We start from the raw sequence: 26,913 nt of genomic DNA on the forward strand, positions 1-26,913 counted from the left end.
AAACCGTCTGATGTTACCTATTGACTGGGTAGCCCCAGGCTTACAACATCTACCTTTTATCCTCTATCCCTTCCTCACACATCTCTACTTGCCTAGATTATCAGCCACCTGGGCATTAAAGTGTTAACTTAGCCATGCAAAATGAAGCTACCAACAAGGATCCTGCACCACCCTCTTAAAAAGCTTTGACATTTTTCAACTGAAACATGCAGCCTCCTGGAAAAACTCCCTGGGGTTTGTGGTGCTGTTTGGGCACAAACGCATTTCTCAGACCCACCCAGGAGATCCTTTCTCTAGTCACTCACATAGAAAAGAAAAACATCCAAACTTTCTGTGCTGCTATAAACCATGCCTCTGGATCCACTACTGGGCTCCTCTGCAAATAGAAGGCAATCAGTGCTGCTCATTAATTTTGTTACGGACCTGTGGACCACAAATCTCTTTTGTCTCTGAGTCAGTTCCCGGACCGTTTAGGTAGGAAACAACCCCCCTTGTATGATAAAATACTCCTCCCCTTTATAAATGGCATCTTGTGGTTCAATCTTTCAAAAGGTGCTGAGCACCATCGGCTCAAGGCAGCAAAGCACTTAAGCCTGTGCTTAACTAAGTGCTTGAATGGTCCCACTGACAGAAAGTTGAACATGTGCTTAAGTGCGTGGCTGGAATGGGGCCAGGGTGCTCAGCAGGATTGAGCCTTGGTTCATTAGCCTTCCTGAGCACTTCCAAAGATGGGGCATCTGAGTAACTTACAAAGTAGGTGTGTTCTAAAGGCCTGAGCCCAAGAGCACGAGACACAGCTGCAGTGCTCTTCAGAAGTCCACCACAAACGGCCTCTCTCAGTGGCCTCACTTAACCACCCTGTGCTGGAGTTTCTCCATCTATAAATGGAGGCTAAGGCTTGCTTTCCAGCACTGCTGTGAGTTACTGTCTATACGCTGCTAGAAAGATTTTACATGCTTGGTATTTGGGGGCAAAGTTCAGGCTTGGTATAAGGCCACTGAACACAACATCTGCCATTCCAGATCAGACCAGTGGTTCAGTACCCTGTCTCTGATGGTGGCCAGTATTTCAGAGGAAGGTGCTAGAAACCCTTTAGTGGACAACTGTGAGAGAGTCCAGCGGAGGGCAACGAAAATGATTAGGGGGCTAGGGCACATGATTTACGAGGAGAGGCTGAGGGAACTGGGCTTGTTTAGTCTGCAGAAGAGAAGAGTGGGGGGGGAGATTTGATAGCAGCCTTCAACTACATGAAGGGGGGTTCCAAAGAGGAAGGAGCTTGGCTGGTCTCAGTGGTGGCAGACGGCAGAACAAGGAGCAATGGTCTAAAGTTGCAGTGGGGGAGGTCTAGGTTGGATATTAGGAAACACTATTTTGCTAGGAGGGTGGTGAAGCACTGGAATGGGTTACCTACGAAGGTGGTGGAATCTCCATCCTTAGAGGTTTTTAAGGCCCGGCTTGACACAGCCCTGGCTGGTATAATTTAGTTGGCGTTAGTCCTGCTTTGAGCAGGAGATAGGACTAGGTGACCTCCTGAGGTCTCTTCCAACCCTAATCTTCTATGATTCTATGAAACAACCTGCCAATAGGAGATACTCCTTCCTAATCTTCATCAGCTAGCGAGACTGGCTTGTGCCCTGCAGCAGGAGAGTTTATATCCCTTATACATTTTTATCCTATCTAATGTAACTGTGAATGTTCTCATTGTCTATATAAATGTCTAATCAGCTGAGGCCTTGCTACACATTTGATTTCAGTGAAATCTTGTGGTAGACAGTCCCACAGGTTTAATTACGTGTTGTGTAAACTAAGTACTTCCTTTTTGGTTTTCAATTTCAACTTCACCCCCTCTCTGTCTGTTATGAGAGGGTAAATTGGAGCATGCAACTGACTCTATACCCAGGGCACCATGCATAATGTTGTTCTGCAGCCTCGTTATTTTTTTAATTGCCGCACAACTGTATTCTAAGTTGTTATTTAAAAATAAAGGCCTGATTCTCATCTACACTAAGGCCCTTTAAAGTACACTTGCACGCTTTTTAAGGCCCCTTAACGGGACAAGAATGGTGAGAGGTGGCCGTAGTGTAAATGAACACCAGGCCCGATGTTTCCAGCTCTCACAAGTGCAAAGAGAACTTTCAAAGTGTGAGCCAAATGCAGCCGATGCAGAGACATCTGCCTGAGTGTGCAAAGAACCTTAAATACTAGCTCTGAGAGAAGGGCAGGTCCGTGAACACTTATCTGTTTCACAGGGGTGTGGTGAGGCTTAATTAATTAACACCTGTACAGCGCTTTGAAATCAATTGATGAAAGGAGCTATAGAATAGTATAGCGTAACATCCTATATGGTAGGGTACCATACCAATACATATGGGGGGTAAAGAAGGGTTATATCAGCCTGACTGCCCCCAAGGAGCAGGAGGAAGAATAAAGATGGGATAAATGGGGGTTAGACTAGATGGCCCTGGTGGTCCCTTCTAATTCTGTGGTTGTATGAGTCTAGGATGAGTGCCAAGCTTTTTTCTGCTGTTTTTTTCCCCAGAGTCATCAGCAGAGCCCCAGGTCTAAAACTGGTGGTGGAGACCTTGATATCATCCCTGAGGCCTATTGGAAATATTGTGCTTATCTGCTGTGCTTTCTTCATTATCTTCGGGATCTTAGGGGTTCAGGTAAGACTCTCCCTCTGTAACCAAGCACTCATTCAGAAAGTCCCTTCTTATCCCAACAAGACAGAGAGGTCATTCAGAATAGGCTTTCCCCTGCTGGGTGAGGCAAGCCACTCCGATCCCTCCAGGGATGCGAAATCCTCTTAACCCAACAGAGGGGCTTCAGGCTTTGTGCCTGAAGAGGGGTACCTCAGCTGCAGGGACAAGGGAAGGAATCCCAAATTCCAACCAAGGCAAGCAATGATCTGTCCTTGGAACAGAACAAAGTGCCCACGCCAGGCTTCCCAAGATACTTTTCCCCCCCTCCTCTTCAATTTCAGCTTTTTAAGGGCAAGTTCTACTACTGCGAAGGACCAGACACCAAAAACATCTCCACTAAAGCCGACTGCACTAGCGTGCACTACAGATGGGTCCGGCGGAAGTACAACTTCGACAATTTAGGGCAGGTAAAGTAGTTCTTGTTCCGAGAGGTTTCTGTGTCATTGTCTGATGGGCTCTTCCGAATGTGTCCTGCTCCAGCACTGAACTTCCAGCCATCTCATCGTCAGGTCCCCCGTTTAGGTTTCGTTTATTTAAAGATTTAACAAAACCCAGGAGCTGAGAGTCTGGTCCCATTACTCGCACTGAGTAGTGCCGTTACTTCAGGTCACCACTCCTCATTTGGGGGGAGGGATAGCTCAGTGGTTTGAGCGTTGGCCTGCTAAACCCAGGGTTGTGAGTTCAATCCTTGAGGGGGCTGTTAAGTTGATCTGGGGCAAAAAATGGGGATTGGTCCTGCTTTGAGCAGGGGGTTGGACTAGATGATCTCCTGAGGTCCCTTCCAACCCTGAGATTCTGTGTAAGGTACTGTTCAGCAGGAATAAGGGGATTGCAATCTGGCCCCCAGTGTGAAATAATACCTTGTTCTTGTTGTTGTTTTTAAATTTAATCAGATTTTTATGTGTTTCAGTGGCATGTACAAAATAAATAACAGCACTGAGCAAAACTACACCTAACCCACAGGCCAGTTTGTGTTATGTAGGCCCTGGTGGGATCCACAGAGGATGTGAGGCTGTTCCACCTGTAGGCTCTTTAATTCAAGCATTAGCAGTTGATGCTTTAGCTCTCTGGAGGTCCCTGGTTCAGTCCCCACTGTGTTGAGCCAGATGATGGCTGTGACATGCTCTGAGCTATGCTGCTGATTGTCACAATCAATAGCATGACCTCACATGTTCACGCACGCAGCATTGCCAACTCTTGTGATTTTATCGTGAGTCTTGTTCTGGAACTGCCATCCAATGGGAACAGTGGGGACAAACAACCTCACTCGCTTCAAGAGGGCACTTGACAAAATTATGAATGGGATTATATTACAGGGTTGCCTGTAATTGGAGGGGACTGTGCTCCGTGACTCAGGGGTCCCTTCCAGTCTGATATCCTGTGGTCCTGTTTTTTTCCCTTAAAGCCCCAGCACCTAGAGTCAGTTAATTGTGTGAGAATCTCACCTTTCATTTTTTAGAATAATTAGTTTCTAACCTTCTTCGTGTTTGCAAAGAAAAACTTGAAAAAAGTTACCCCCTCCAAATTTTTGTGCATTTGGTCTTGGCGATGCTGCCAATGTAGCTGAGCAGAACCTGTGTTATAAGTACGTGAATTAATCTGGGTGGAACTAAAAAGGAAGCTAACCAGTCAGCTTTTGTTGTCCAAGCTCCATTAAAACCAAAACCAAGCTCCATCAAAACCAGCAAAAACCAAACCAATAGCTTAAATGGTTAAAATCACAGTAAATTTTCATTTGAAAAAATTATCTCCATTGTGTTATGAATTATGAATTGTTTTAGCAGGTCATTTGACTCTTCTTGGTTTGTATGCCCTCTTTGAGGCTTGAAATTCATTGTCTTCCCAAATCAATGTCCTCTACGAATGTTGATTGTTTTTCTCCCCTATGTACTTAAGGCAGAGGAAACTGACATGACTAAGTCATTCTGCCATTTCTCTTTGGTTCCTGTGGCCCTACCTTTCCACTGCTAGTCTGAGAAACTCAAAGAGCAAATGAGTCCACCCCTTCCTCCCTTAAAAAGACCAAAGGGAGGTGAATAGCAGCAGGGCTGATCTTTATATTATTGCTTTTCCTTGCAGGCTCTGATGTCCTTGTTTGTACTCTCATCCAAAGACGGCTGGGTGAACATCATGTATAATGGCCTGGATGCTGTGGGCATTGACCAGCAGGTAGAAACAAAAGACCTCAAAAAGTTTTACAAGTTTAGTGTTCGTGGTCTGGATCACTGTGCACAGATCACAGCTGTTAATGGAACTGAGTAACCCCCACAGGCGCTCTGCTCTGGCGCCGATTCCAGTAGGGGGGCTCCAAAGCAGCAGCATGGACCTGAACAGCCTGGGAACCACAGCTGAGCACTGACGAGCACTTCAATCAGGGCTCAGTTGTCCCCTGGATGCCATCTGGGTGTGATGGGTGTAATGGGGCCCTAGTTCAGCAGATGTCTCCAGAAGGAATTCTGGGAATCTCAGCTGGAATTCTTCCTAGAGGTCCCAACCTCCCCAGCATGGCAGCTACCCATCCCTTTAAAAAGCTACAGCACACTCCCCACTCTATGCCTGGACAGGTTGGGTGCCTGGCCCCACCATCACCGCAACCTTCCGTACCCTCTTTCAGGCCCTGAGTGTCCATGGAGCCACTAAGAGGGAGCAGGGTCTACGTCCTCCAGTGGGGCTCTGGGCAGCCCCTATGCAGCAAGGTGGGGAAGGATGCTCTTTGTGTACCTCTGCAGGGGCTGATCAGAATCTTGCTCTTACTCAGAAATGGTTGCAGCAGCCCATGCAGTGCAACTTTTGCCAGTGACATGGAGCCCGTCAAAATGGGCATGTTTTTCACACATGAATATGCAGAAGATAGAACCCCCTGCCCACAGGCAGCTCTGAGTTAGCCCTCTTCCTCCCTCGGCATCACTGACCTGCTGAAGAAAACACCAGGAGGTGAAAGCTACAAATCATGTCCTAAGGACGGATACCTTGGGACCAAAACACCAGCTCCAAGGGGCTCTGAAAACATGTACCATTTCACTGTTGCTTTAAGGAATGCATGGTGAACGTGAATGTATTTACATGAAATAGAAAATAATTGGGGATGTTAAAAAGAGGTGCTACCAAATTTGGGTGTTGGGAGGCTTAAAGCATTAGCAAAATTCTCTCGAGATCCTTTGGTGAATGGTACCATGTTGTAACAGTGATTACCCTTTGTACTTAGCATCTGCAGTGCCCAAGGATCTCAGAACAATGGACAAACATCAGCTAAGCATTAATGCCCCCATGCAAATCATAAATTTGAGCCTCTCTTCAATTAAAACTATTTCCATGCCAAAAATTGTGATCTTGCGAGGAATTTTTTTTTCCAGCCAAATTATGGTTTTCACAAAAGAAGGTAAAATTTCAACAGGGGAGAAAATGGGTGAAAGGAAAACTTGCGGAGAAACAGCCCATGGGTTCTCCAAGCCCTATTCTCCTACCCATGGGAATCCACCACTGGCTTCCCACTGCTGCTGGACACTTGATATGTCTGTTTTACAATGACCCACACTTTTCTCCTCTTCTCTCTTGCCCTCTCCTGCCTCCCATCTCTCAGCCCGTCCAGAACCACAACCCGTGGATGCTTCTCTACTTCATCTCCTTCCTGCTCATCGTCAGCTTTTTCGTGCTCAACATGTTCGTGGGGGTGGTGGTGGAGAATTTCCACAAGTGTCGGCAGCACCAGGAGGCAGAAGAGGCCCGTCGGCGGGAGGAGAAGCGGCTGAGGCGCCTGGAGAAAAAGCGCAGGAGTAAGGAGCTATACATGTCTGGTCGGTAGACTGCGTTACAAACCAAAATCTTTCTGAGCCCTGCCTGCTTCCAAAGCAAGACTTTCATTTTCCTTTGGTTTGGTTGACATGGGACTAAAAAGGCCACGTTGTTTATTTACTACTTTGGCGACGCCTTAAGTCTCAGGGCTACACATTCCCTAGAAGTGTCCTCTATGAGCTCGACAAATGTTGCCCGTTTATGTAGATGGTAGGCAGAGTAAAGGCCGGCAAGCCTGGAAAGCAGAGTCCTATCTGAATTATTAGTGAGCCCCTCAAGACATGATTCTTACATTATCTTCAGGAAGCGTGAAGAAGGCCATTGGGCGAGAGAGGGATTTACTGAGTAAACATGAGCGATGTTTGCCACGTGTGCGAAGACAACTCACAAAGGCATCCCAGTGCCCTGGGGCTTAAAGTGTCGCCTGCATTTTTAAATTACGATGGTGGTGGTTTGATTTTTTTTTTCCTTAGATCAAATAGTTGCAATGCTTTTTAGGATCTCAGTGCATGGCCCCGCATGCCACGCACATGCTGCATGAGGGCATGAGCAAAACAGGCATGGGGAGAGGAACGGAGCCCCAGTGCAGGGAAGCTGAGACAAGTCTTCTTGAATGAAGTCCATTAGACAGGATGCTTGCCTAGCCACCTATTGCAAGAGACCTTTAGCACAGAGCAATGATGTAGGTGTGGACAGGCCTTCTAACCATGTTGGATGGAAACAGTGGCCACTGGAGAGTCATTAGGGACCTACATAGCTTTGACAAGTTCTGACCATGGATTTCTTTTAGGGATGGCCAAACCAGACCAGAGAACATCAGAACCTGCCTGAGTCTTTGCCCATTTCTAGAACTGAATCTTCTTGAAAGATCCCAAAAGTTTCAGCTCATTTTTCCTGTCATAATTTTTCACTTTCACTGTCCCTGCCCGGTTCCAGCTGCGAGTAGGAAATAGCAGGGAGTTGTTTGGGTAGTCCCAGCTGCAGGAAGCACTAGAAATGTCCCCAAGAACCTGTCACACACGATTCCCAGCCACACTGGCAGACTCAAGAAGACTCGTTTTGAGCTGGTTGAAATTTGTCAGACGTGAGTGGAGGGATAGGCTCCAAGCTGCAATTTCTTAGTGGAGCACAGACGGATCTAAGAGGCAAGGTGCTTTCAACTCCACCAGGCTCACTAGCACTTTGTCACGTGGATTGTACCCTTATCATTCTGCTGCCTCACATAACCTCCTGCAATGGCTGAGTGCCTCTTAATGACAAACTGCTAGCAATCTCCTAAAACACAGAGCAATAGGCATCCATTTTCAGCAGGGAGAGCTGCTGTTAAATCAAAAAGTCATGCCTCTGCTGTAATGACATGGCAAGCAGGCAGCTATGCTAATTGAAACCTCAACCCCAAATAGTTTCCTCCTTCTATCCCTGAATCTGATCTGCACTTGATCCAGAAGGCGGTCTGCCTACATCTCCAGCAATAATTTCCACTTTCCCCATTGTCTCTCTAGTAATTTGTCACAGGAGGCTTCCGCGCGAAATAGCTCCACAGTGAACTCGTGCTGGGCCTTAATCAATGGCAGATTGACCTGAAACCAAAGCCAGGGCTGCATGCTTTGGATTTGTAGCTAGTCATGGGTCAAGTGGCGTGGCTAAAATAAAATCCAGCCCAGCTCAAACCTTTATTACAGCCCCAAATGCCAACTGCGCCTCTTCTGAGATCTGAAAAAGTTCAAAAGCAATCCAGCTTTTCTTTACCTTTCTTATTCATGCGTCTGAGCTTCCAGGTTCAAGCTGGGGTTGGAAGCGGAAACCTGGGGATCCCAGAAGGCTGTTCTTGCAGTATTTGTAGCACAACAGGTGAAGTAGATGATAAAGTGTTGGGAGACAGGCAGCTTCCATGAGACTTCCAACCCAGGAGGCTCGGAGAACTCAGCTAAGCATCCAAAGCTCACTGAGGTCACTGGGAGACTTTCCACTACCTTCAATGTGCTTTCAGATCAGGCCACCAAACTCCCGAGTTTTAGAGGTTGCTGCTCATGCTATGGGGCCAGGTCCTGGGAGCTAACAAATATGTACAACTCCCATTGAAGTCACCTGCAGTGCAGCTCCTCTCCCAGAAAGTCACCTGCACCACCCAAAGAAATCAGTGCCACTCCAGATTTAGCCCACTGTATTTTGCAATTTACTGCAAGAAATCTTTGAGTCCAAGAACACACCCAGTAGGATTGCCAGTCCATGTGCAAATACAGCCAGCTGTTTCCCAAAGAAATCCATAAATAATCAAATGTACCTCCCTGTATGATGTTCAGGAAGATAAACTTCAGCTAAAGGAAGAAGAAGTTAGGAAAAAGCAGATATTCCCTTTGTAATTGTCTCCTCCTAGACGCTATATAATTATCTTTAGCAGGCTGAGAGACTCTGGAGATAAGGCCACCTACCTTTAAACTCTGAGATTAAGGTCTGATGTGTAATGAGTTTGGTCTCAGCACTGTTCCCATTGGAGAAGAGTCTATGTCATGAAACTTCTATGGCACAATGGGCAGCAGAGAGCTTCTTATGCTCTCGGAATTATTTTGGGGAAGTTCTGTGGCCTGTACTATACAGGAGGTCAGACTAGGTGGTCCCTTCTGGCCTTAGACTCTATGAATCTGAAAGTTGAATCACCTCCTTGCTCCAGAGGGTATGGTTCTGCTAAGTCATTGTTAATGTACTAGCAAAGTAATATGGGGTGTGATCACCCCACTGTTTCCTAACTCTGCCTGGCCTCTGGATTTGGGGGTTTTAGCTTCAATTCCTGCTAGCTCCATAATCATGAGGAGGACGGACAGTTCACCTATGTTTGCAGTTAGTTTTTGGAAGGCTGACCGTGTATTTTCCTCGCTAGTAATGTCTCTGTTCTCACACATAGCTTACCTCCTGCGGGGCAGTCCCTCATGCAAACTGACATGAGCTTGAAAACAAATGTGGCTGTGGAATGGGCGGCAGTTTGGGAAACCACAGAATCCATGTTAAATTTGTGCAGCTGGATGCCTCTCTCTCTTTCAAGATGCAGAGAAGACTCGGCCCTTTCCCAACAGCAGCTGAAGAATTATTAAGGACTTTGAGTTTCCCTTTTAAGTATGTGCAGCTCTGCACTGCGTGGCGAAAAGTATTGGACTGAAATCCCTAGGGACTCATGGCCAGACCAAGCCTCACAGTAGGAGTACAGAACAAAACAAGTTTCACCTACACTTTCCCACCAGCATGCATCGACCCTGACCTAGACACAGCACATTCGGGGGTAAGAGGGAAGTTTAGCCTCCAGGCCCATTCCAATCATTCAGCTCTCTGCTGAGATGCCAGAATGGGGTTGGGTTTTTTGTGAGGGGCACAATTCTCCATTAGGAACTGGCTTGAGACCCACCAAACTCATTTCACAGGGCCCACTACACAATCATCTGATCTCAGCAACTTGCAGTCAGTATTGGCTCAGGCTGGATTCGTTAGGACCCCCTAGAAGTCAAAGCCAAATCATCTGAACCAGGCCGTGGCTCCCAAAGTTCACTTGAGGCTCCCTCAATTGATACTCACTAGAACATAAGAACAGCCATCCTGGGTCAGACCAATGGTCCATCTCACCCAGTGTCCTGTCTTCTTATTGAGGCCTATGCCAGATGCTTCATGGGGAATGAACAGCACAAGGCAATTATCAAGTGATCCACCCCCTGGAAGTCAGAAGCTTAACCATCTTGGCTAATAGCCATATTGATGGACCTAATCTCCATGAATTTATCTAATTTTTCCTTTGTACCTGGTTATACTTTTGGCCTTCACAACATCTGGATCCACAGACTGACTGTGTGTTATGTGAAGAAGTACTTCCCTTTGTTGTAAAGCTGCTGCCTGTTAATTTCATTGGGTGACCCCTGGTTCTTGTGTTATGTGAAGGGGTAAATAACACTTCCCTATTCACTTTCTCCACACCTCCTGCTTCAAAACATCAATTCCTTTATTCCTACCCTTGGAAACAGAGATCCTGCAAGGTCCTGAAGCTCCCTCAACTCCCAGTGGGAGTTTGGGTTGCTCAGCATTTCCCGGGTGGCCCTTGGCAGCTCACACAGTTGGTCCAGAAGAAGCCTCCAAACCATAACAGGTGGAACTTGTAAGCAAAGAGCAGAACTCACCAGTAGTCTGTAGAGAAAATGGACTACAGCATGGGCAAATGAGAACTATCCTAATTATAGGTGGTTGCTGTGTCTGGTGGTGGGTTAGGTTGATAACAGGTTGTCCCTGGCTCACTGCTCTGAGGCCGAGCAGAGCCAGTCCCTGTCTACGTGAAGGACGCTGTTGAGTTGCTTTCCCAGAGAACTCCACACCTCATCTTAATTCATATAGAAGCCTGGAAAGGCCAGCAAGGAAAGAGCCTAGGAGGTATTTCTAGACTGAGAGCCCAGGCGTTGCACAGATGTGGAGTGTAACATTTCCATCAAGCGTGCGCAGTGAGGAAGACAGCTCTCTGGAAGGGAATCAAGGCAGATGTAGCAGGCAAGTTGAGCCTAAGTGTTTCATCCCATGCAGGGCCTACAAGAGCTTACCTCAGATCTGCTCATTCTCGTGCGTGTGCTTGGAGAATCCCTTCTTGACCGTGTTCGGAATGGCAAGCTTTGGCTCGGGAAATGTTTTTTAACCAAGTGAAATCAAACAACGGTCACTTTTTAAATTATTGTTTAAATTTAAACTCTGATCTAAACAACATGGGTGGGATTTTTGGCTCCTTTGGTTAATTTAGAAGACTATGGGCTTGGCTCAAAATGTGGCAGACTCAGAAAGATGTGAAGTGTGGCTGGTGCCGTGTTGACTTTCTGTGTGTGTACGTGACGTACCGTGCCTGTGAGGTGACGCAGTGACCATCTTGGCCTGCACAGTGCTGTGTGCTGTTGCCGTTTTGTACCAGGAGGGTGGGGCAGAAAGGAGAAAACGGGTGGCTTGGCGTTGGAAGGAAGTTGTACGGCAAAACCAGCCATGCTGGCGAGGCAGCACAAGACCAAGTCAAGAGGGTTCAGCAGCCAGCCACAGCTTCCCCTGGGGCACAGCTGGGCTGCAGGGGCTGCAAAAACAGGAAGAGTATAAGAAGCATTGAGATGTATCCTCTTCCCAGGAGGCCAAGGGGTGACACACGTAACATACTGTGGGCAGCAAAAGGAGGCTGTAGCTGGCAAAAATACAGTCTGGCCACCTGTCTGTCTGTCTGACTAGCTTCTGACTTATGTCTGTGTCTAGTTCTCTGTCTGTGTATGTCGAGCAACCCATATGTTGTGTGTCTTTAAGTGCCTGTGTATATGTACATAGGGATGTGTGTGTACACAAATGTAAGGTGTAAGCACAGCAGGCTTTGGCCTGCGTCTGGGAAACAATTAGCAGTCTGGGAGGGGCAGCTTGCTCACAGCCTGCCTATGGCACAGACAGAGCTGGCTCTATGGGTGAATGTTAGATAATTATTGACTAGCTCCCCACACTGTCTGAGTGCAACATCTGTCAAGGGTTACAATAGTTTGGAGACTGTGTACCATTGCTACAGACCCTGCCCATACACTGCCACACCCCAGAAGGGGTTGCGTGAACCCAAGGCCCAGCACTTTGTTCCTGTGCCGAACACCCCTCCGCCCCAAGCCAGTGGGGATTTGGACGCAAGATGGTCTCTTTTCTTCTCCCCAGACCCCTTACCCTTCCCCCTCGTGATGAGGCGCCCCCATCAATCTCTTGCTGCCTTCTCTATCTATCTAATCCCCTGCACTCCTCCCCAGTCCTTTTGGAGCTGGCCCTCTGCCTGTGAAATGCCAGCAACCAAGCACTTCCCTGGTCCCCGTTGAACATCGGCAATGGTGGCCTGCTGCCTGCCTCGCTTCCTCACCGGGCCGCCCTGTTGCACGCAGCCCGGCTGGGATCTCCCTCAGCTAGGCTGGGCTGCGGAGATTCAGCAGACAGTCTCTTTGCCTCCCCCCTTGCTATTCCCACAGCAGATCCGAGCCAGGGATGGGCGGACGCAGGTCATGATACCTTCCCTCCAGCCAGCTGAGCCAGGGGCTCTAAGCACCACGCCCCCTCTAGCTACAACGCACCTTCACCTAGTGGGGCATCCTACCCCTATCCAGCAGCCTCCCCAACCCTTCCTAGTGTTAGAGTGCATGGGGGAGTGGGAGGATGCTGGGGCAGCTGGTTGCTTGCAGGGATTGTGGGGGAGATAGACAGCTGGATTGCCCCTCTCCTCCCCTTTCACTGCTCCCTACCCAGCCCCCCATGCCAGGGCGGGAGTTGAGTTAATGGCTGGCAGGAGGGGAGCGCCATTCCTCCCACTTGCCCCAGCACCTTAACAAAAAACTTCCTCCTGTGACCAGTGTCACTCGAGAAGCACCTCGTGACTTGGCAGCGGGGCTAGTGGGTCTTGTGGAGGCAACATTCCCAGTGAGATCAATGGGCGCTGGGCCTGACCGAGGTGCAGCAGCGACTGCAGGGACTGGCCGGTGATGGTTTGTATGCAGCATACTCAGCTGTGAGAGGCTGATATTGACTGAGAGAGTGCCAGGCAGGCAGTGATTGATATTTAATGAGTTTATTGTAAGCAGGAGAGAAAGAGATTTAGAATTCAGGACCACCAAGTCCTGCACACAGCTGGCCTGCCAGACATTGTTGCCCTTGTCCGCTCTCTCCCCCGTTATTTCTGTGCCCGTGTTACATCTTGTGTTACATTAGTGTCTTCCTATGTATTTGTGCAGCGCCTAACACAACGTGGCCCCAATCCTGACTTGGGCTGCTGGGCATCACTGTCATATAACTAATACTAAGTGTGAATGAGCTCTTAGGTATCTTTGCATACAAGTGACGCTGGTGGACTGGGGGTCAGGAGACCTGGATTCTAGCTTTACCTCTGCCACTGTTGCTGTATAACCTTGGGTTAGTCACTTCCTTCTCTGTGCCTCTGTTTCTCTGCCTGTGATTGTGGGGAAACAGATGCCACCCTTTATAAAGTTCTTTGAGATCTATGGACTAAAGGCACTACTTAAGTGTTAAATATAATCATGCTGTATATTTGCCAGCTAACTGCTCTGGAATGAAAAAAGAGGGAGGGAGATTGAATAAATAGGCTTTAAAAATAAAATTTGGTGGTTTTTTGTTTTTAAAGCAGAACTATGTTGTACCACAATGTAATTGTTAATGTGAAGGTAAAACTTCAAGATAAGCTAACATATTTCTCCTGACACGATCACTGCCTCCATCAGATATAGCCACTGTATAAATAAAAGTGCTGTAATTTTATAATCCTGCAGCTCCTCACCTTTTGATGAGGCTTCCCGAAGACATAAAGTGAAACTCTCCTCCCCAGATTAAAAGCTTTGATTAAAAACAAATGGATCAGTTTGATCTCTTCTGTGTTCAGGACACTGGGCCAATTTCAACCCTGTTGTAATGGCTGAAAAGCCAGTGCACTTGAAGCTGGGAGGCATTTGGTCCGTCAAATACAATCTGATGCCAGGTTAAAACTGAGTGATGTTCTGCCCCTTCAAAGGCTAAACACAAGTACTTAAGACATCGCATACTGAAAGGAGAGAGCAAGCTGGACTGAAAACCAAACCAGTTGGCGTCAGCACTGGGATGGCCCTCGATCTAATGATGAAAAGTTGGAGTTTGGTTTTTAATTCTGTGGCTAGTTCAGTGAACCATGGAAAGATCAGCTACTGCTGTGGACAGTCTGGTTCTCAGTGCCAGAGTGTACACAATCACAGCTGACCTTTAATTGATGTCCATTCCCTTGGGGATCCTGGACAAATTAACATCTAGACATTTGTGGCATGTAGAAGGAAGAGGTTGGTTTGTTGAACAGACACCAAAGCTGTGCCCTAATAAGACCTGCACTTCAACGTGCTGATCGCAGACAATTCTCCCTGAGGGTGATGAGGCGTTGGGGATGCTGAACAACATTCAGGATCAGGTCCGTTCTTTCTAATCCATGTGGTGTGTGTGCTCCGTATTCTGTAGACCGAGCTTTAACTAAAACTTGTACACTGTGTACCCGTGTGTTTCACGTCTGCCTAGGGACTTAAAAACATTTTGCTTATTTTTCCAGGCACCTTTCTTAATACAGGTATAAAACCAGCCTATGGGAAGCATGCACATAAACCCACTTGGCTTTCTAATGTTTCATGCAGAGGAGACTCATGGAGCAGCTTTTTAGGTAGCACTTGTAATGCCAACCTGAATGCCTTTTAAACTGGAGGTGGTGCTTCATTAATTCTCATGTCAGCAAAATCTCAAGCAGAGCAGGCTAAATATTCCCCAGGGAAGGTGAGATTCTAATTCATACAATTATTAGTCAATATCAGGAAGCTGGAGGAGAGAAATGAGAACGGTTCACCTCTTGTATACCTTTCATAGTGTCTCTCTTCCCTCCCGCGTTTCCACCAAGTCAAACCTTCAGTAATAATTGATAGAGGTAATGAGACTGCTTTTGATGTTTGGTCACAGTCAGCTGGCCGCAATATCATTAGAGAAACCATTTCTATGGAAAAACCAAGGGAGGCTTGCATTCTGCCTGATGGTGTAATTAATGAAGAGCTTGACATTTTCCCACCCCAGCAATCCAGTGTTCTCCTCATCCAGGCTCTTCTGTAGATTCCCCTGTCTCCAAACTTTAGCAGCCTGTACAGCAAGTGTGTGCAGCGAACCTTCAGATGAAACGCACGGAAGCCTGGAGACTGTGATGGCATATTCTCCTTGGGTATTGGTAATACACACAAATGCATGTCTTTGATTGGACCGAAACCAAGCATGCAAATGACAAGCTGTCACTGTTTGTGCAGACGACTTAAAAATACTATGTCTAAAGGAAATTGGAATAGACAGTGATTCAGCAAAGCTTTGAGCCCACGTGATTGGTGACTTTTCAGGAACTCTTGGAGTGTTCCTACTGCACCATTACATCAAAATACAAGCCTCATCGTTGGTCAAAAAGAAATAGAAATGTAACAAAAAACATGGGACTGATTTTTCTCTCTTGTTGGTTTCACACCGCTGTAACCCCACTGACTTCAGTGGGGTTACTCCTGATTTACAGCAGCATAACCAAGAGCAGAATCTGGCCTGTTGTCCCTTCTGCACATCCCTGCATGCCACATTTAGCAGTGCATGAGTAGCATCTCCTCCAATGGACATTGCCTGGGTTACTGCACTGAGCATGATGTTGCTGCATGTGTTTCCAAATGTCATCAAACTTTACCCTTGGATTGTCTTTGTATGTGTCTCAAAGTTAAAGTTCTTTTCCATCCATTAATTGGCTTAAAGAAGTTAGGAAACTCCAGCAAATTAGGAGTTTTCAAGAGCTTTTTCTGTCCCTCTCCCCACCTCATATTAAATATCTCCCAGGCTTCCAAGCAACCAGCTAATCCTTCGTGTCATCTTCCCACAACCCACAATGCAGAACGGTACGACACATCTGCCGAGCATATGACATATATTGTACATACTCTACATGGTAGCTTCATGCTGTACAACATATATATACATACTGTACATCAGAGAGAGGGTCCATATACTATACCTATAGCTCACAATGTATATAAGGAAATGTCTATTTCAATAGTGGGGTAAGAAGCACGCCTGTGCTCCAGCAATTTCCAGGCAGAGTATTTAACTCTGGACTCACACTTTATATTAAGGTGCATTATATAAATAGTTGATAAAGGGTTAATAAATGATAATCAGCTCTTTTAATAAATTGCTAATCAATTGTTATAGATTGTTATAGTCCAAAAGGTCAATAGATGATCTTCTGTAGTACCTTTTACTGATGTACTTATAACCATCTATAGCACATACTATTCATGTCTGTCACATGCTTGGAAGAGTTATTAATCATTTATTAACAATAAATGTACCTTTAATATAAAGTTTGACCAATTTGAGTAAACCTTAGCCCTTCCTGCAAGCTGATTTTGCACATTCCCCAAGAAGGCATTTCCAGATTTCCACATGTGATAAGCCTGAACGTGCAATGTGTTTCCATGCACAAATTTAAATAAATATTTTTTAATTTCAAATAGTGCTTTTTATAGACATACCATAGGATTAGCCAGACTCAGCTATTCACAGCAAAGACCATCACTCCAGTTCAACATAATGTTTCGGATTTATACCCATCATCAAAAACAGAACACACAAAGATAATTGTTTGCTTTTGTGTTGTTTTTCCACCTCCACAGGCATTAAAATTAAGTCTAGGTGACCTTGATCCAAACAAATGTTTAATGTGTCCCCATTCGACATTTAACCACCAAGAAAGAATAGTAGCTAAAGGATATGGGTGGATCCAGTTCCTTTGAACCAATTTATTTCAGTTTTTGCATTCTGATCTGGCATCATCTGTATTACCAAAAAGTAATATTACAAGTGCCCCTTCCAGCTGGAAGACATTAGCAAGGATGGGAAGATGAGCTCCTGGAGGCTTCTAAGTGTAGTTTTTCCATATTTCCCTGCTTTTAAAATAAACTCTCTCCCGCTTTCAACTCTTGAGACATTTAAAACTAGATTGGGCAAAGCATCAACAAAACCACTGTCAGAAGCAATCCTGCTCTGGCTTGGATATATGGCCTAATAGGTCTCTAGGTTTGGCCCTGATTTAGTTATTTGTATTTTTATGTTTCTTAAGTTTGAAATAGAATCAATCGGAAAGACCACAGTCAAAATCTATTACTACACACACAGTAAGAATACAACCAATCACAGGGTTGTATCCAGATACTAGTTACAGTGGCTTGTACTAAGGCTGGTTATGTGCAAAAAGTTTCTCAGTTAAAAGAATTCTTGACCGAAAGCACAGATATTAAGTTCACGTGGCCACAGTCCAGCTATTTTCCTGGTTACTCCCCTGCTCTGGTTCTTAAATTTCAAAAGAACCTTGAGCTGCATAACCTTATAATGAAGGTTCTAATCACGTTCCACTTACAGCATGTTTCCTTTGGATGACCTTCACTCCTGGGCAGTGGGACTTGAGTGTCATCCTGCACAGGGTGAATTTCACTCCCTTGGAGGCATACAGCAGAAGATGTCACACCTCCAAGCACCTGTCTAGATACAAAAGAGAGAAGGAACTAACACTGTTACAGAGCCGGCAGTCTGCACTATTTGACGTGCTAAGCCACAGTCTTTGAATCATGGCTGCTTTCCGTTTGCAAATCTGAGCTACTTACAACAAAGTCATTGTAGGGCCAATAGGTACAGAACATTCCACCCTACCTCCTTTGGATAGTTACCCTTAACCTGGTCCCCTATGCTAATAACCATCCACCAATATGTGTTCCCCAGCTGCCTCATCCACCCTTGCATTCCCTCATATGCCATGCCTAGCTGGTAAATCCCCTTTCTCATAGAAGATGCGTCCAGGTTGCCATTCTCATTCCCATTGACTTGCAAGTTGTCTGACTCCAGCTGAGTGAGAAGTAGAGATGCTCAGCCTGGTCCAGATAAAATAAGAACTGCCCTGGCTCTTTGCCCCAAACTGGAATTGAACCTGTTGTGGGTGTGAAAACTTTTCCTTCCTTAATTTCTGTTTCCAACCCTGCCTCTTGCACCCCCTGCTTCCAACCAGATGGGGAAGTGCCTGAGATACTATGAGTGAGGAGGCTGGTCTCTGGTCTGACTAGAAGTGGTAAGTACTGTGAAGTCTTGCAAGAGAGAACCTGGCCTTCCATGTTATCCAGGACAGTTCTGTGGGCCCAAGAAACCTGGATTGTTCTGATAAGGTATCTGATCCTTTTAGGTGCTTAGCTGAACTGAGTCTCCAAAGGGCCAATGTCACTAGTTGGAAGGCCTTTGTTCATTCCCTCTGAGGCTCAGTGCGTTACGTCTGCTCAAAACTCTTTTTGGAAGCCTCTGATCTTAGGAGGAGCCCACCCAGCGTCCAATTTTATGTAAGAGACAACAGTCAGGAAAGGATGTTGTGTGATACCTGCCAACGTGCCTCACGCTGGCAGCAGGGAAACATGGTCATTGCCTTGCGTTTGCTTGTCTCTTTCTGCAGAAGCCCAGCGCAGACCCTACTATGCTGACTATTCCCCGACGCGGAGGTATATCCACACCCTCTGTACCAGCCACTATCTGGACCTCTTCATTACTTTCATCATTGGGGTCAATGTCATCACTATGTCAATGGAGCACTATAACCAGCCCAAGGTAAGAACCACGTGCCCTCCTTGGAGTGCAGCTGAAGCTAAATGCAATTGGATGGGATGTCACAGCAATTAAGGACCATATCCTGTTCACCGAATAGCATGGAGTATGACCATTGATGTCAGGGGTATCTGAATATGGCCCTAAGCGAAAGCTGACATGAGAGCATTCCCTGTTCTTTGAGATGCTTCTGAGGACCTCACGTTAGAAGTATTTGGTACAATGAATTCATCAGCTATAGCCACATTTCCACCTTTGATTAGGGCCAGCTGTACCGTTCTGCCAGAAGAGAGTCACCTCTTGAAGCAAAGGGCTTGAGTCTCCTCTCGTGTAAACTGGTGTGAATCAGGAGTAATGCCTTTGAGGTCCATGGAGTTACACTTGCATAAGAGCAGTGTGAGATCAGAATCAGGCCCACAGAGTATTAGATGGACTTTGGCCTCGAGAGCGATGAAAGAAAAATTGCCCAAATAATTGGTCTCCTGATTTTAGCAGTGTCCTACTGACATTTGCAATGTAGATTTTCATTACCAGGTGGAGTAAAATATGTCAATGTTTTAGAATATTCCATTAACTGATGTTAATATGCAATGGGTGTGCTCAGGGTGGCCTTCTTTCCTCACTGAATTTGGAGTAAATCGGCTCTGTTTACATGTTGTGCTTTTGGTCTGGGTTGTGCTGGTCTGGGTCCTCCCACACCTCCCCAAATATTCCTCTGTGGCCTCCTAGGGGGGCATGCCCCACAGTTTGGGGACCAGTGTCCTAGGGAACAGGGCCTTCATCATTCTAGGGCTGATATATTTGCCCTTCACCACTCTTACATTTGTCAGGACTGACTTTGTCACATATAGATCTTTTGGCCTGTCCATCTGTATTACAGGAACATTACATAGTATTATCCCTCACAGCTCTCCAGAATCTGTGTTTGCTTTTTAATAATGTAAGGTTTGCCATGTCACCTGCAAATGATTCTCTGGGAAGCTAAGCCAAGATACACCAAGCCAGAGGGTAGTGTGTGTGTGTTTTATGCCACCTGTACTCCTCTGCTTCTGTAATTCCTTTACACAACAGCCTTTGTTTTATTTCTCCTGAATCCGATCTCACTTACATGTGTGTTATAGGAGTGTAAATCAATGGAGTTCTTCTGGGTGTACACCAGTGTACATGATACAAGAACTGGACCCAAGAGAGATCTTAAGTTAAATAATAAATGGCCACATTATAAAAAACAAAGGTGTCTATTTTATTTTAGGGAATATAATTAGAATCAAAATAGAGCAAGACAGGCATTCAGAAATGCCAGCTCTATTACATCTGTACAACTTTCAGATCACATTTCCAAAAACCAACAGAAGTCCATCCCACGCATCAGGGGAGAGCAGTCGCACAGATGTCAGTAGGAGAATTTTGCCCTGAAATTAAGCCATCTCTGAAGTTCTGGGTTCCCCTGTCACCAAAGCAAATGAGATTTTCTTTTCTCTAGTGTTACCATTGACTTTTTGTTTCCTATTGTGTCTGGTTTTGTTGTTCATTTTTCTGATTTGTAAGAAACCTATGGCCACATTTGACCAGAAAACAACCCTAATCAGGGGGAAAAAGCTCTTTTACTCCAGAGCCATCTATTTTAAGATTTGAGCAGTGTGTTTTTTTGCTATTTTTGGCCTCCAACTCCAATGAAATCCATTAGAAACAGTCATCATCTTAAAGTATAAACACTCTGGATTCCTGACTTCCGAACGCGGCTTTATAGAGGGAGCGAACATTACACCAAATATGGAGATCACTGGAGATGTAACACATTTTGAGAAGGCAAGATTTCATCTGTCTCCAATATTATTTATTTTGCTGAATGTATTAAACTAAGCTGAATTCCTAGGAATAGCCACACCGGAACAAAGCAATGATCCATTTAGTCCAGTATTCTGTCTCTCATCATGGCCAACTCTAGATATATCAGAAGACAGTGTAAGATATTCATAATGCACCTTATAACAAAATTGTAGTAAGTGGGAAAGGGGTTGAATTTCCTCCTCTTCCTCCTGTGTTCAGCAGTTTATGCCCTGAAGTCTGAGGATTGATCAATAGCCATTGTAATTTTTGGACTAGCTAGTATCACTGCTGATGATGTTCTTATTCAGATCAACATCTAGTTCTTTTTCAAGTTTTGCTATGGTATTTGATGCAATAATATTTCATAGCAATGATTCCACAGGCTCATTCTACTTTGCGTTAAAAATAGAGGACGGATCAACCCATACAGTTCAGATCTGGATCTTGAAAACTCCCAAAGACTGGGGGGGTCTGGAGGCATGGTTTTGGCTAGGGTCCTTCTTTAGTTAAAATGTAACTATTTTTAAACAGCATAGAAACTTGTCTTCTCAATTTCCACATCAGAGTGATTCTTTTAGGGCCTAATTCTGATCTCACACTGGGGCAAATCAATAGTAACTCTTCTGAAGTTATTGGAGTTATACAGATGTGAGTTGCAAATCAGGCCTTTAAACTCTTGTTCATTCATATGCAGAGCACCTGATTTTAAGTTTCCAATCCTCAGCTGCTTTATCCCTCCATTGTGCTTTGCCCTTTCTTTTGTCTCTACCTCTACCATCCTCCTACCTGCCAAGTGCTTTGTGGTGGGACGAAGGTAAAGCAGCATGTATAGAACTAACAAGTGCCTTTCCTTTCAGACCCTGGATGAAGCTCTGAAGTACTGCAACTATGTGTTCACCATCGTTTTTGTGTTTGAAGCTGTTCTGAAGTTGGTGGCATTTGGTTTTCGAAGATTCTTTAAGGACAGGTGAGATTATTTTCAACTCCTTTGTGTTTGGCCCAGGGTCTAAACCAGAAGCCAAGCAACTGAAGCATTGCTGTAAAAATAACATAGTTGGATACAAGAAACTCTGTGCTGACTAGCTACAGCTCCCGGGGATGTCTCACAGGAGTCAAGAAGTTAACAAAATGATGATTGACACCACTGGTCACGCTTTGTAAAGGGAATAGGAAATTAATACAAAGGGTTTAAGTGTGTTCTTAGCCCCTTTCACTGACTCCACCAAAGAATTTATCAGTGCTTAGTTTTGCTTGGCCTTGAGGTGACAGTCAAGCCACTACCCTTAATACATGCCTGGAAAAGACTATTCTTAACAACGTAACGGCACCGTTTCCTGCAGAACTGATGTCCTATCCAATCTAGACTAGTCCATAGGCAGCCTGCAGGGTGCTAGCTAAGTAAACCCACCAGGAATGGGCAAAGGAAGGCACCCTCAGCACTGTTGTCCTCTGACTACAGCTACCCAGAAGCATAACTTCACATTTTGCTGCTCACTCGACCGGATACAAACATATGTGACAAAGGGCTGTGATTTGGAGACCCGCTGAAGAGCCAGATATGTCAAAGAGCCTTATTTCATGCTTCACTTCACACAGAGGGGTCAGATGCTGTTCCATTTAGTCCTGGGAACAGTTTGTGTCCCTCGTTTATCCAGACAGCTGATGCATGGTTCTAGGCTGCCATGAGCAAGCCTACTTATCAGGAAAACTCCTTAGGAAAGTAGCTTAATCTCTTTTAGCTAAAACAAGTATGAGTTTTTAAGTTGCACATTGGTCTATCTCTAAGGAAGGTAGGGATATCAGGAACAATGTAGCATAGTATGGTTCCAACTTTCCTCTCTAAACTTTGGGCCAAATCCTGAGCTGGAGTAAATCAGTTGAAGTACCTGGTGCTTTGCCAGTTAACACCAGCTGAGGTTCTGGCCCATCAATCCTGGATCTGAAAGGGGATGGGGTGCTGGCCTTGCCCACGGTCCTTTCTATAGGAGAATACAATTCCGCTGTTACAGGGCACCATCCTAACAACTCTGTCCATGACGCTCCTTTGAAGTGTGGTTCTTTTTTCGTCTTTCCCACGTGTACCCTGCTAGGTGGAACCAGCTGGACCTGGCCATAGTTCTTCTCTCAATCATGGGCATCACGCTGGAGGAAATTGAAATGAATGCCGCGCTGCCTATCAATCCCACGATCATACGCATCATGCGGGTGCTACGCATAGCAAGAGGTAAGAATTGCCTTTCCAGCCTGGAGCCTCTTCAGTGACCATGCCTGATCTCTGGGGTGATTCCATAGAAGCCAGTGGGGTTGCATCAGGGATGAATTCAGCCCATTGTGTTTCATTTCTAGGTCATTTGAGTTTGATTCAGACCTAGGGATGGAGCCGGGCTGCAGGGTTTTGATTCAAAACTGTAGTCTGATCTATAGATCATGAATAAATATTCCCAGTTATCACTTTGAGGGATGACAGGTTCTTGTCCCAAGATCAGGCCCAGTATTATTAAAATTATTATATAGTTGGGACCCCCGATGTGCACAGATGCAACACTCACACTATAGGAACTCTTTTATATTGACAAATAAATAATTTATTAACACATTTAGCAAAGTCACACACTCTAACTCTGTAAGGTAGACAGAGATAATACATAAAGTACATCGGAACATCCATACTCACACCATCCCTTGCAGAACAACCTGAAATGTTAGCCATTATCTTCCTCATCCCTGTCACCCTTCTCATCTTCACCAGTGGCCATCATTCTGGCCCCTCCCCAAGGCTACATATCTCTCTCTACTGCCCCAGTTTGGGATGCCACTTTTATAATATGTTACGCTGACATTACCATGTCTAATGCATATTCAATAGGGGTTTCTCCCCTCTTCCATATTTGTATTTCCTCCCCTTACCAATGTTAAGGTGTCCGCCTTCTATAGGTTGGTGTATTTATGATTTCACCCCATTATCTTATATGTCAATTCATTGCCATGGCACTCTTGCGGTCGGATGTTTCGTCCAAAACCTTCCAGAAGCCGGTGTCAGTTCATGTTCTGTGGTTGGCTGATGTCATTATGGACAAAATTCCCCCCTACGCTCTACGTCCAGTTCACCAAAACTCATGCATTACCTAAGTTTATCTATGCCAAAGTTCATAGACCTCAAGCCTCTTGCTAACTGCTGAAGCCAATGACTTACAGGATACAAGCCTGTAGGTTCCTTGCATTGCTGCTGAATATAATAAAACAGAATATAATGCAAAGCAGTGAATATAATGGAGGTAAGCTGGCCCAGTGGTCTATAAAACCCAATATTCCCAGATATCATGGCCCATCTCTAATTCAAACCCAGGGTCCTAGACCTCTTGTGGGAAAAGATCTGCCATGGGAACACACAAGAGCAAGGACTGGTAGATTTCCCACATCCTAGTCTCCTCCTTAGAAGAGGAGGATCATACCTCATGGAGTGAGGCACCTTCCCTAGACATCAGCTGCAATGGGGCAAGGAGGAGAATTGACTTTGAAGGTTACTGTCTGCTCCCATTCACTTTGGAAAGGACAGGAGGGAGTAGGCCCAGAAGTTCCCCCATTCTGTTGTACGTGCCATGGAGGGGAGTATACTTGACACTTAGATCCCTGTCCCTGCATGCCGTATTTATAAACGTAGGGCCTGATCCTCCTCTTTAACAGGCGTAAATGTGGAGTCACTCCACTGACATTAATGAAGTGGCTAGAGAGAGGAGAATCCACCCCACAGCATCTGTTTCACTCCTCTTCCTTGAATAGGTTTGTGGTGTTTACATAAAAAATGTGTCCTAGCCCTGGTGCTTCAGCTTTGCTTCTCGTTGTAGTGTTGAAACTGCTCAAAATGGCCACGGGGATGCGAGCTCTCTTGGACACAGTGGTGCAGGCCCTACCCCAGGTAAGTCCGGAGACAGGATCCACGCCAGACAGGGACAGAAGAGTTTGACTTCTCTCATGGATTTAGTTTTTGTGCTGCACCTTGTAGGAGATGCTGGTCCTGGTATATAGTCTTCGTATTCTCCATTGATACAAATGGTTCTGCTGAGAACTGCAGGCAAACATTCTGCCCTCGGGGACTGCAGGGTAGATCTTGTTCCCTGATTTTCTCGCCCCGTGCATGCATGGAATCCCCAGGAGTTCTGGGCTTGGTGAGAATAGCAGAGTGTTGGAGTTAGAGATCAACTGTGCAGATCTAAGAGCAAAATCTACCCTTCAACCTTTGTAGGCAAAGTTGTTATAAAATACAGAATTGGGGAGTCACGGGTGGACCGGTGCTTCCCAACCGATGCATCACAACTCCCGGGTTGGGCGCAGGGCACTGAGCGTTTCATTACAATTACAAAAGAAAATAAAAATTTCCAGAATAACTGCAGGGCAACCAAAATCTTCCCTGTTTGCGAGGTCAGATGTTGTGGTTATCGTAGTAGGTCTACTCCTTTCATGTCTGCAAAGGCCAGCCGGACCCACAACTCACTCCCCCGCTCCCCCATCTCCTGGAAGGTCAGGTACTCTGCCATCCTCTCAAAAGGCACACCCCAATAATTATATAGCCTTAGCATCATTATCACTGATACATGGTTTACTCTTACTTCTGTAGTAAATGGGAGGGGTCACCAACGTTTTTGACTTCAAATGAAGGGAGACAACCTGAAAAGGCAGAGAGAGATCGGGGTGGACTGAGGAACCTGCTGGTGAAAGCATTGGCATTAAAGGACTCTAAATGTGCACTAGATGGACTGTCCATATTTGACGATTTCCTTAAAATCCCCAGTTCCTTTATGGGGAAATCTCTGCTTTCATTTTTAAAAGAGCAAGTGTCTAGCTCTCATGGTTGTCAAGGAAAGCTTGAAAGCATGATCCCTAAAGGGTCAAAATCCAGAAGGCAAATAAAAAGAACCCAACGTTTTGCATTGGAGGTTGTTGTTTTTTTGTTTCCTCCCCTCCTCCCAAATCTCATTATTTTTAGACCAATCTCGTGGGGTTTTTTTGTTTCGGTTTTTTTTTTTTTGGGTCACCTTGCTCCTGATGTTTGAGTGCCCGGGGTTGGCAATCCTGCCAGTGCTGTAGAGGAAAGCATGATTTTCCACTGCCTTGTACTCTCATTTACACCTGAGCAAAGTGGGTTTAAAATGCTCCCAGATCAGTATGACAGCCTCTTGCACCCACTTTATTACAGGCATTAAGTGCTGAGACAAGCCTGTGGAGAATTGGGCCTAGGTAACTTGTACAACTTTGGTAGGGTTTATCTACACAGGGAAATTTACCAGTGGGACTATACCAGTGTAATATCCCTGGAGTTACTCTGGTATAATGTCCCAGATGCTTTCTGCTTTCTGAATAAGTGTGTCTACATGGGAGTTGTGCCAGATAGCTACAGAGGTTTAATTGTACTGGGATAGCAATAGAAGTATAATTGTACCGGCATAGTTCTGCCAGTACGTTTCCCCATTTAGACAAGCCCACAGCCTCTCCTGCCTGAACTGAAAAACAGAAGTTTCTTTTTCTTGGAAAGCTCTGTTTATCCTTCACCACTGCCTCAAAAGATGTTCTTAATCTAAGCCAATTGCTCTTTGGTATTTAGACTTTGCTTTCAACAATGGGCTTTGACTGAGAAGAAAGCCTGGAATTTACAAACCCGACCCCTGCGTTGGCATTTCAAGAAAACAATTTATTTGTGTATATTCTTTTTCTTTCGAAAGCCATGAATTACAGAACTTTTTTAAAAAAACAAAAGGGGCACTTGAGGCCGGGTTTTCTACTTGTGACACAGAAACCAAATTTTCTGCTAATGTGAAATCCCGGGGAACCTTGCAGGCAAATCTTGTGCTGATAAAACCGCCATCTGTCATTAAAGTAAAAGTTGAGGAAAGGAGGAAGGGGACTTGGGAAATCTTCCTCCCCATCCTCAACCCAGATAACGTTGCATTACTTAAAGCTGCACCCAGGATCTGAAGCGCAGGGAGACATTTCTTACTCTAATGTATCAGTCTGTGTAATTCTTTTGCGCTTGCTTGTTAAATGACGAGAGAGGGGAATTCCATTTGTATGGGTCCTGCTGCAGCTTTTGAAGACATCTCTCCCGGAGTCGGTTGAATTAGCCCTTTCCAGCACTCTCATGCAGTACTAATTACAATAGATTTCTTTTCCTCTTTCAAGGGTGATTTTTGTTAGTTTCCTGTTCATCTGTATTACTTATCAAGAGAGATGAGCTTGATCTCCCTCTGCAGAACAAAGCACCCTGAGCTTTGGGGATGCTGGCCTTTGAATCCACGTTTTGTAGCTGGCCCACTGAGACAGGGAATCATCAAGATCCAAATGCATGGACTCAGCCTGTGCCAAAATCCACAATCCCGGTTCATTAATATTAATGAACGTCAGA

The 26,913-nt window shown here is 45.5% G+C and overlaps 1 protein-coding gene across 4 annotated transcripts in view; it reads left to right on the forward strand.

The window, feature by feature from the left end:
- Positions 1–26,913, forward strand: part of CACNA1H (calcium voltage-gated channel subunit alpha1 H) — a 478,577-nt gene that overhangs the window by 420,702 nt on the left and 30,962 nt on the right. For 3 of the 4 annotated variants that reach the window (XM_073361777.1, XM_073361776.1, XM_073361778.1), the window contains 8 exons: positions 2,540–2,666; positions 2,984–3,109; positions 4,782–4,871; positions 6,283–6,496; positions 18,538–18,689; positions 21,374–21,483; positions 22,607–22,740; positions 24,362–24,432. In XM_073361777.1, the coding sequence (XP_073217878.1) occupies positions 2,540–2,666; positions 2,984–3,109; positions 4,782–4,871; positions 6,283–6,496; positions 18,538–18,689; positions 21,374–21,483; positions 22,607–22,740; positions 24,362–24,432 (1,024 nt within the window). The remainder of the gene's footprint in view (positions 1–2,539; positions 2,667–2,983; positions 3,110–4,781; positions 4,872–6,282; positions 6,497–18,537; positions 18,690–21,373; positions 21,484–22,606; positions 22,741–24,361; positions 24,433–26,913) is intronic. The other variant, XM_073361774.1, reaches the window with a different exon arrangement.

Source organism: Lepidochelys kempii, chromosome 10 (genome assembly GCF_965140265.1).
Source record: "Lepidochelys kempii isolate rLepKem1 chromosome 10, rLepKem1.hap2, whole genome shotgun sequence".
In the NCBI taxonomy this organism is placed as follows: domain Eukaryota; kingdom Metazoa; phylum Chordata; order Testudines; family Cheloniidae; genus Lepidochelys; species Lepidochelys kempii.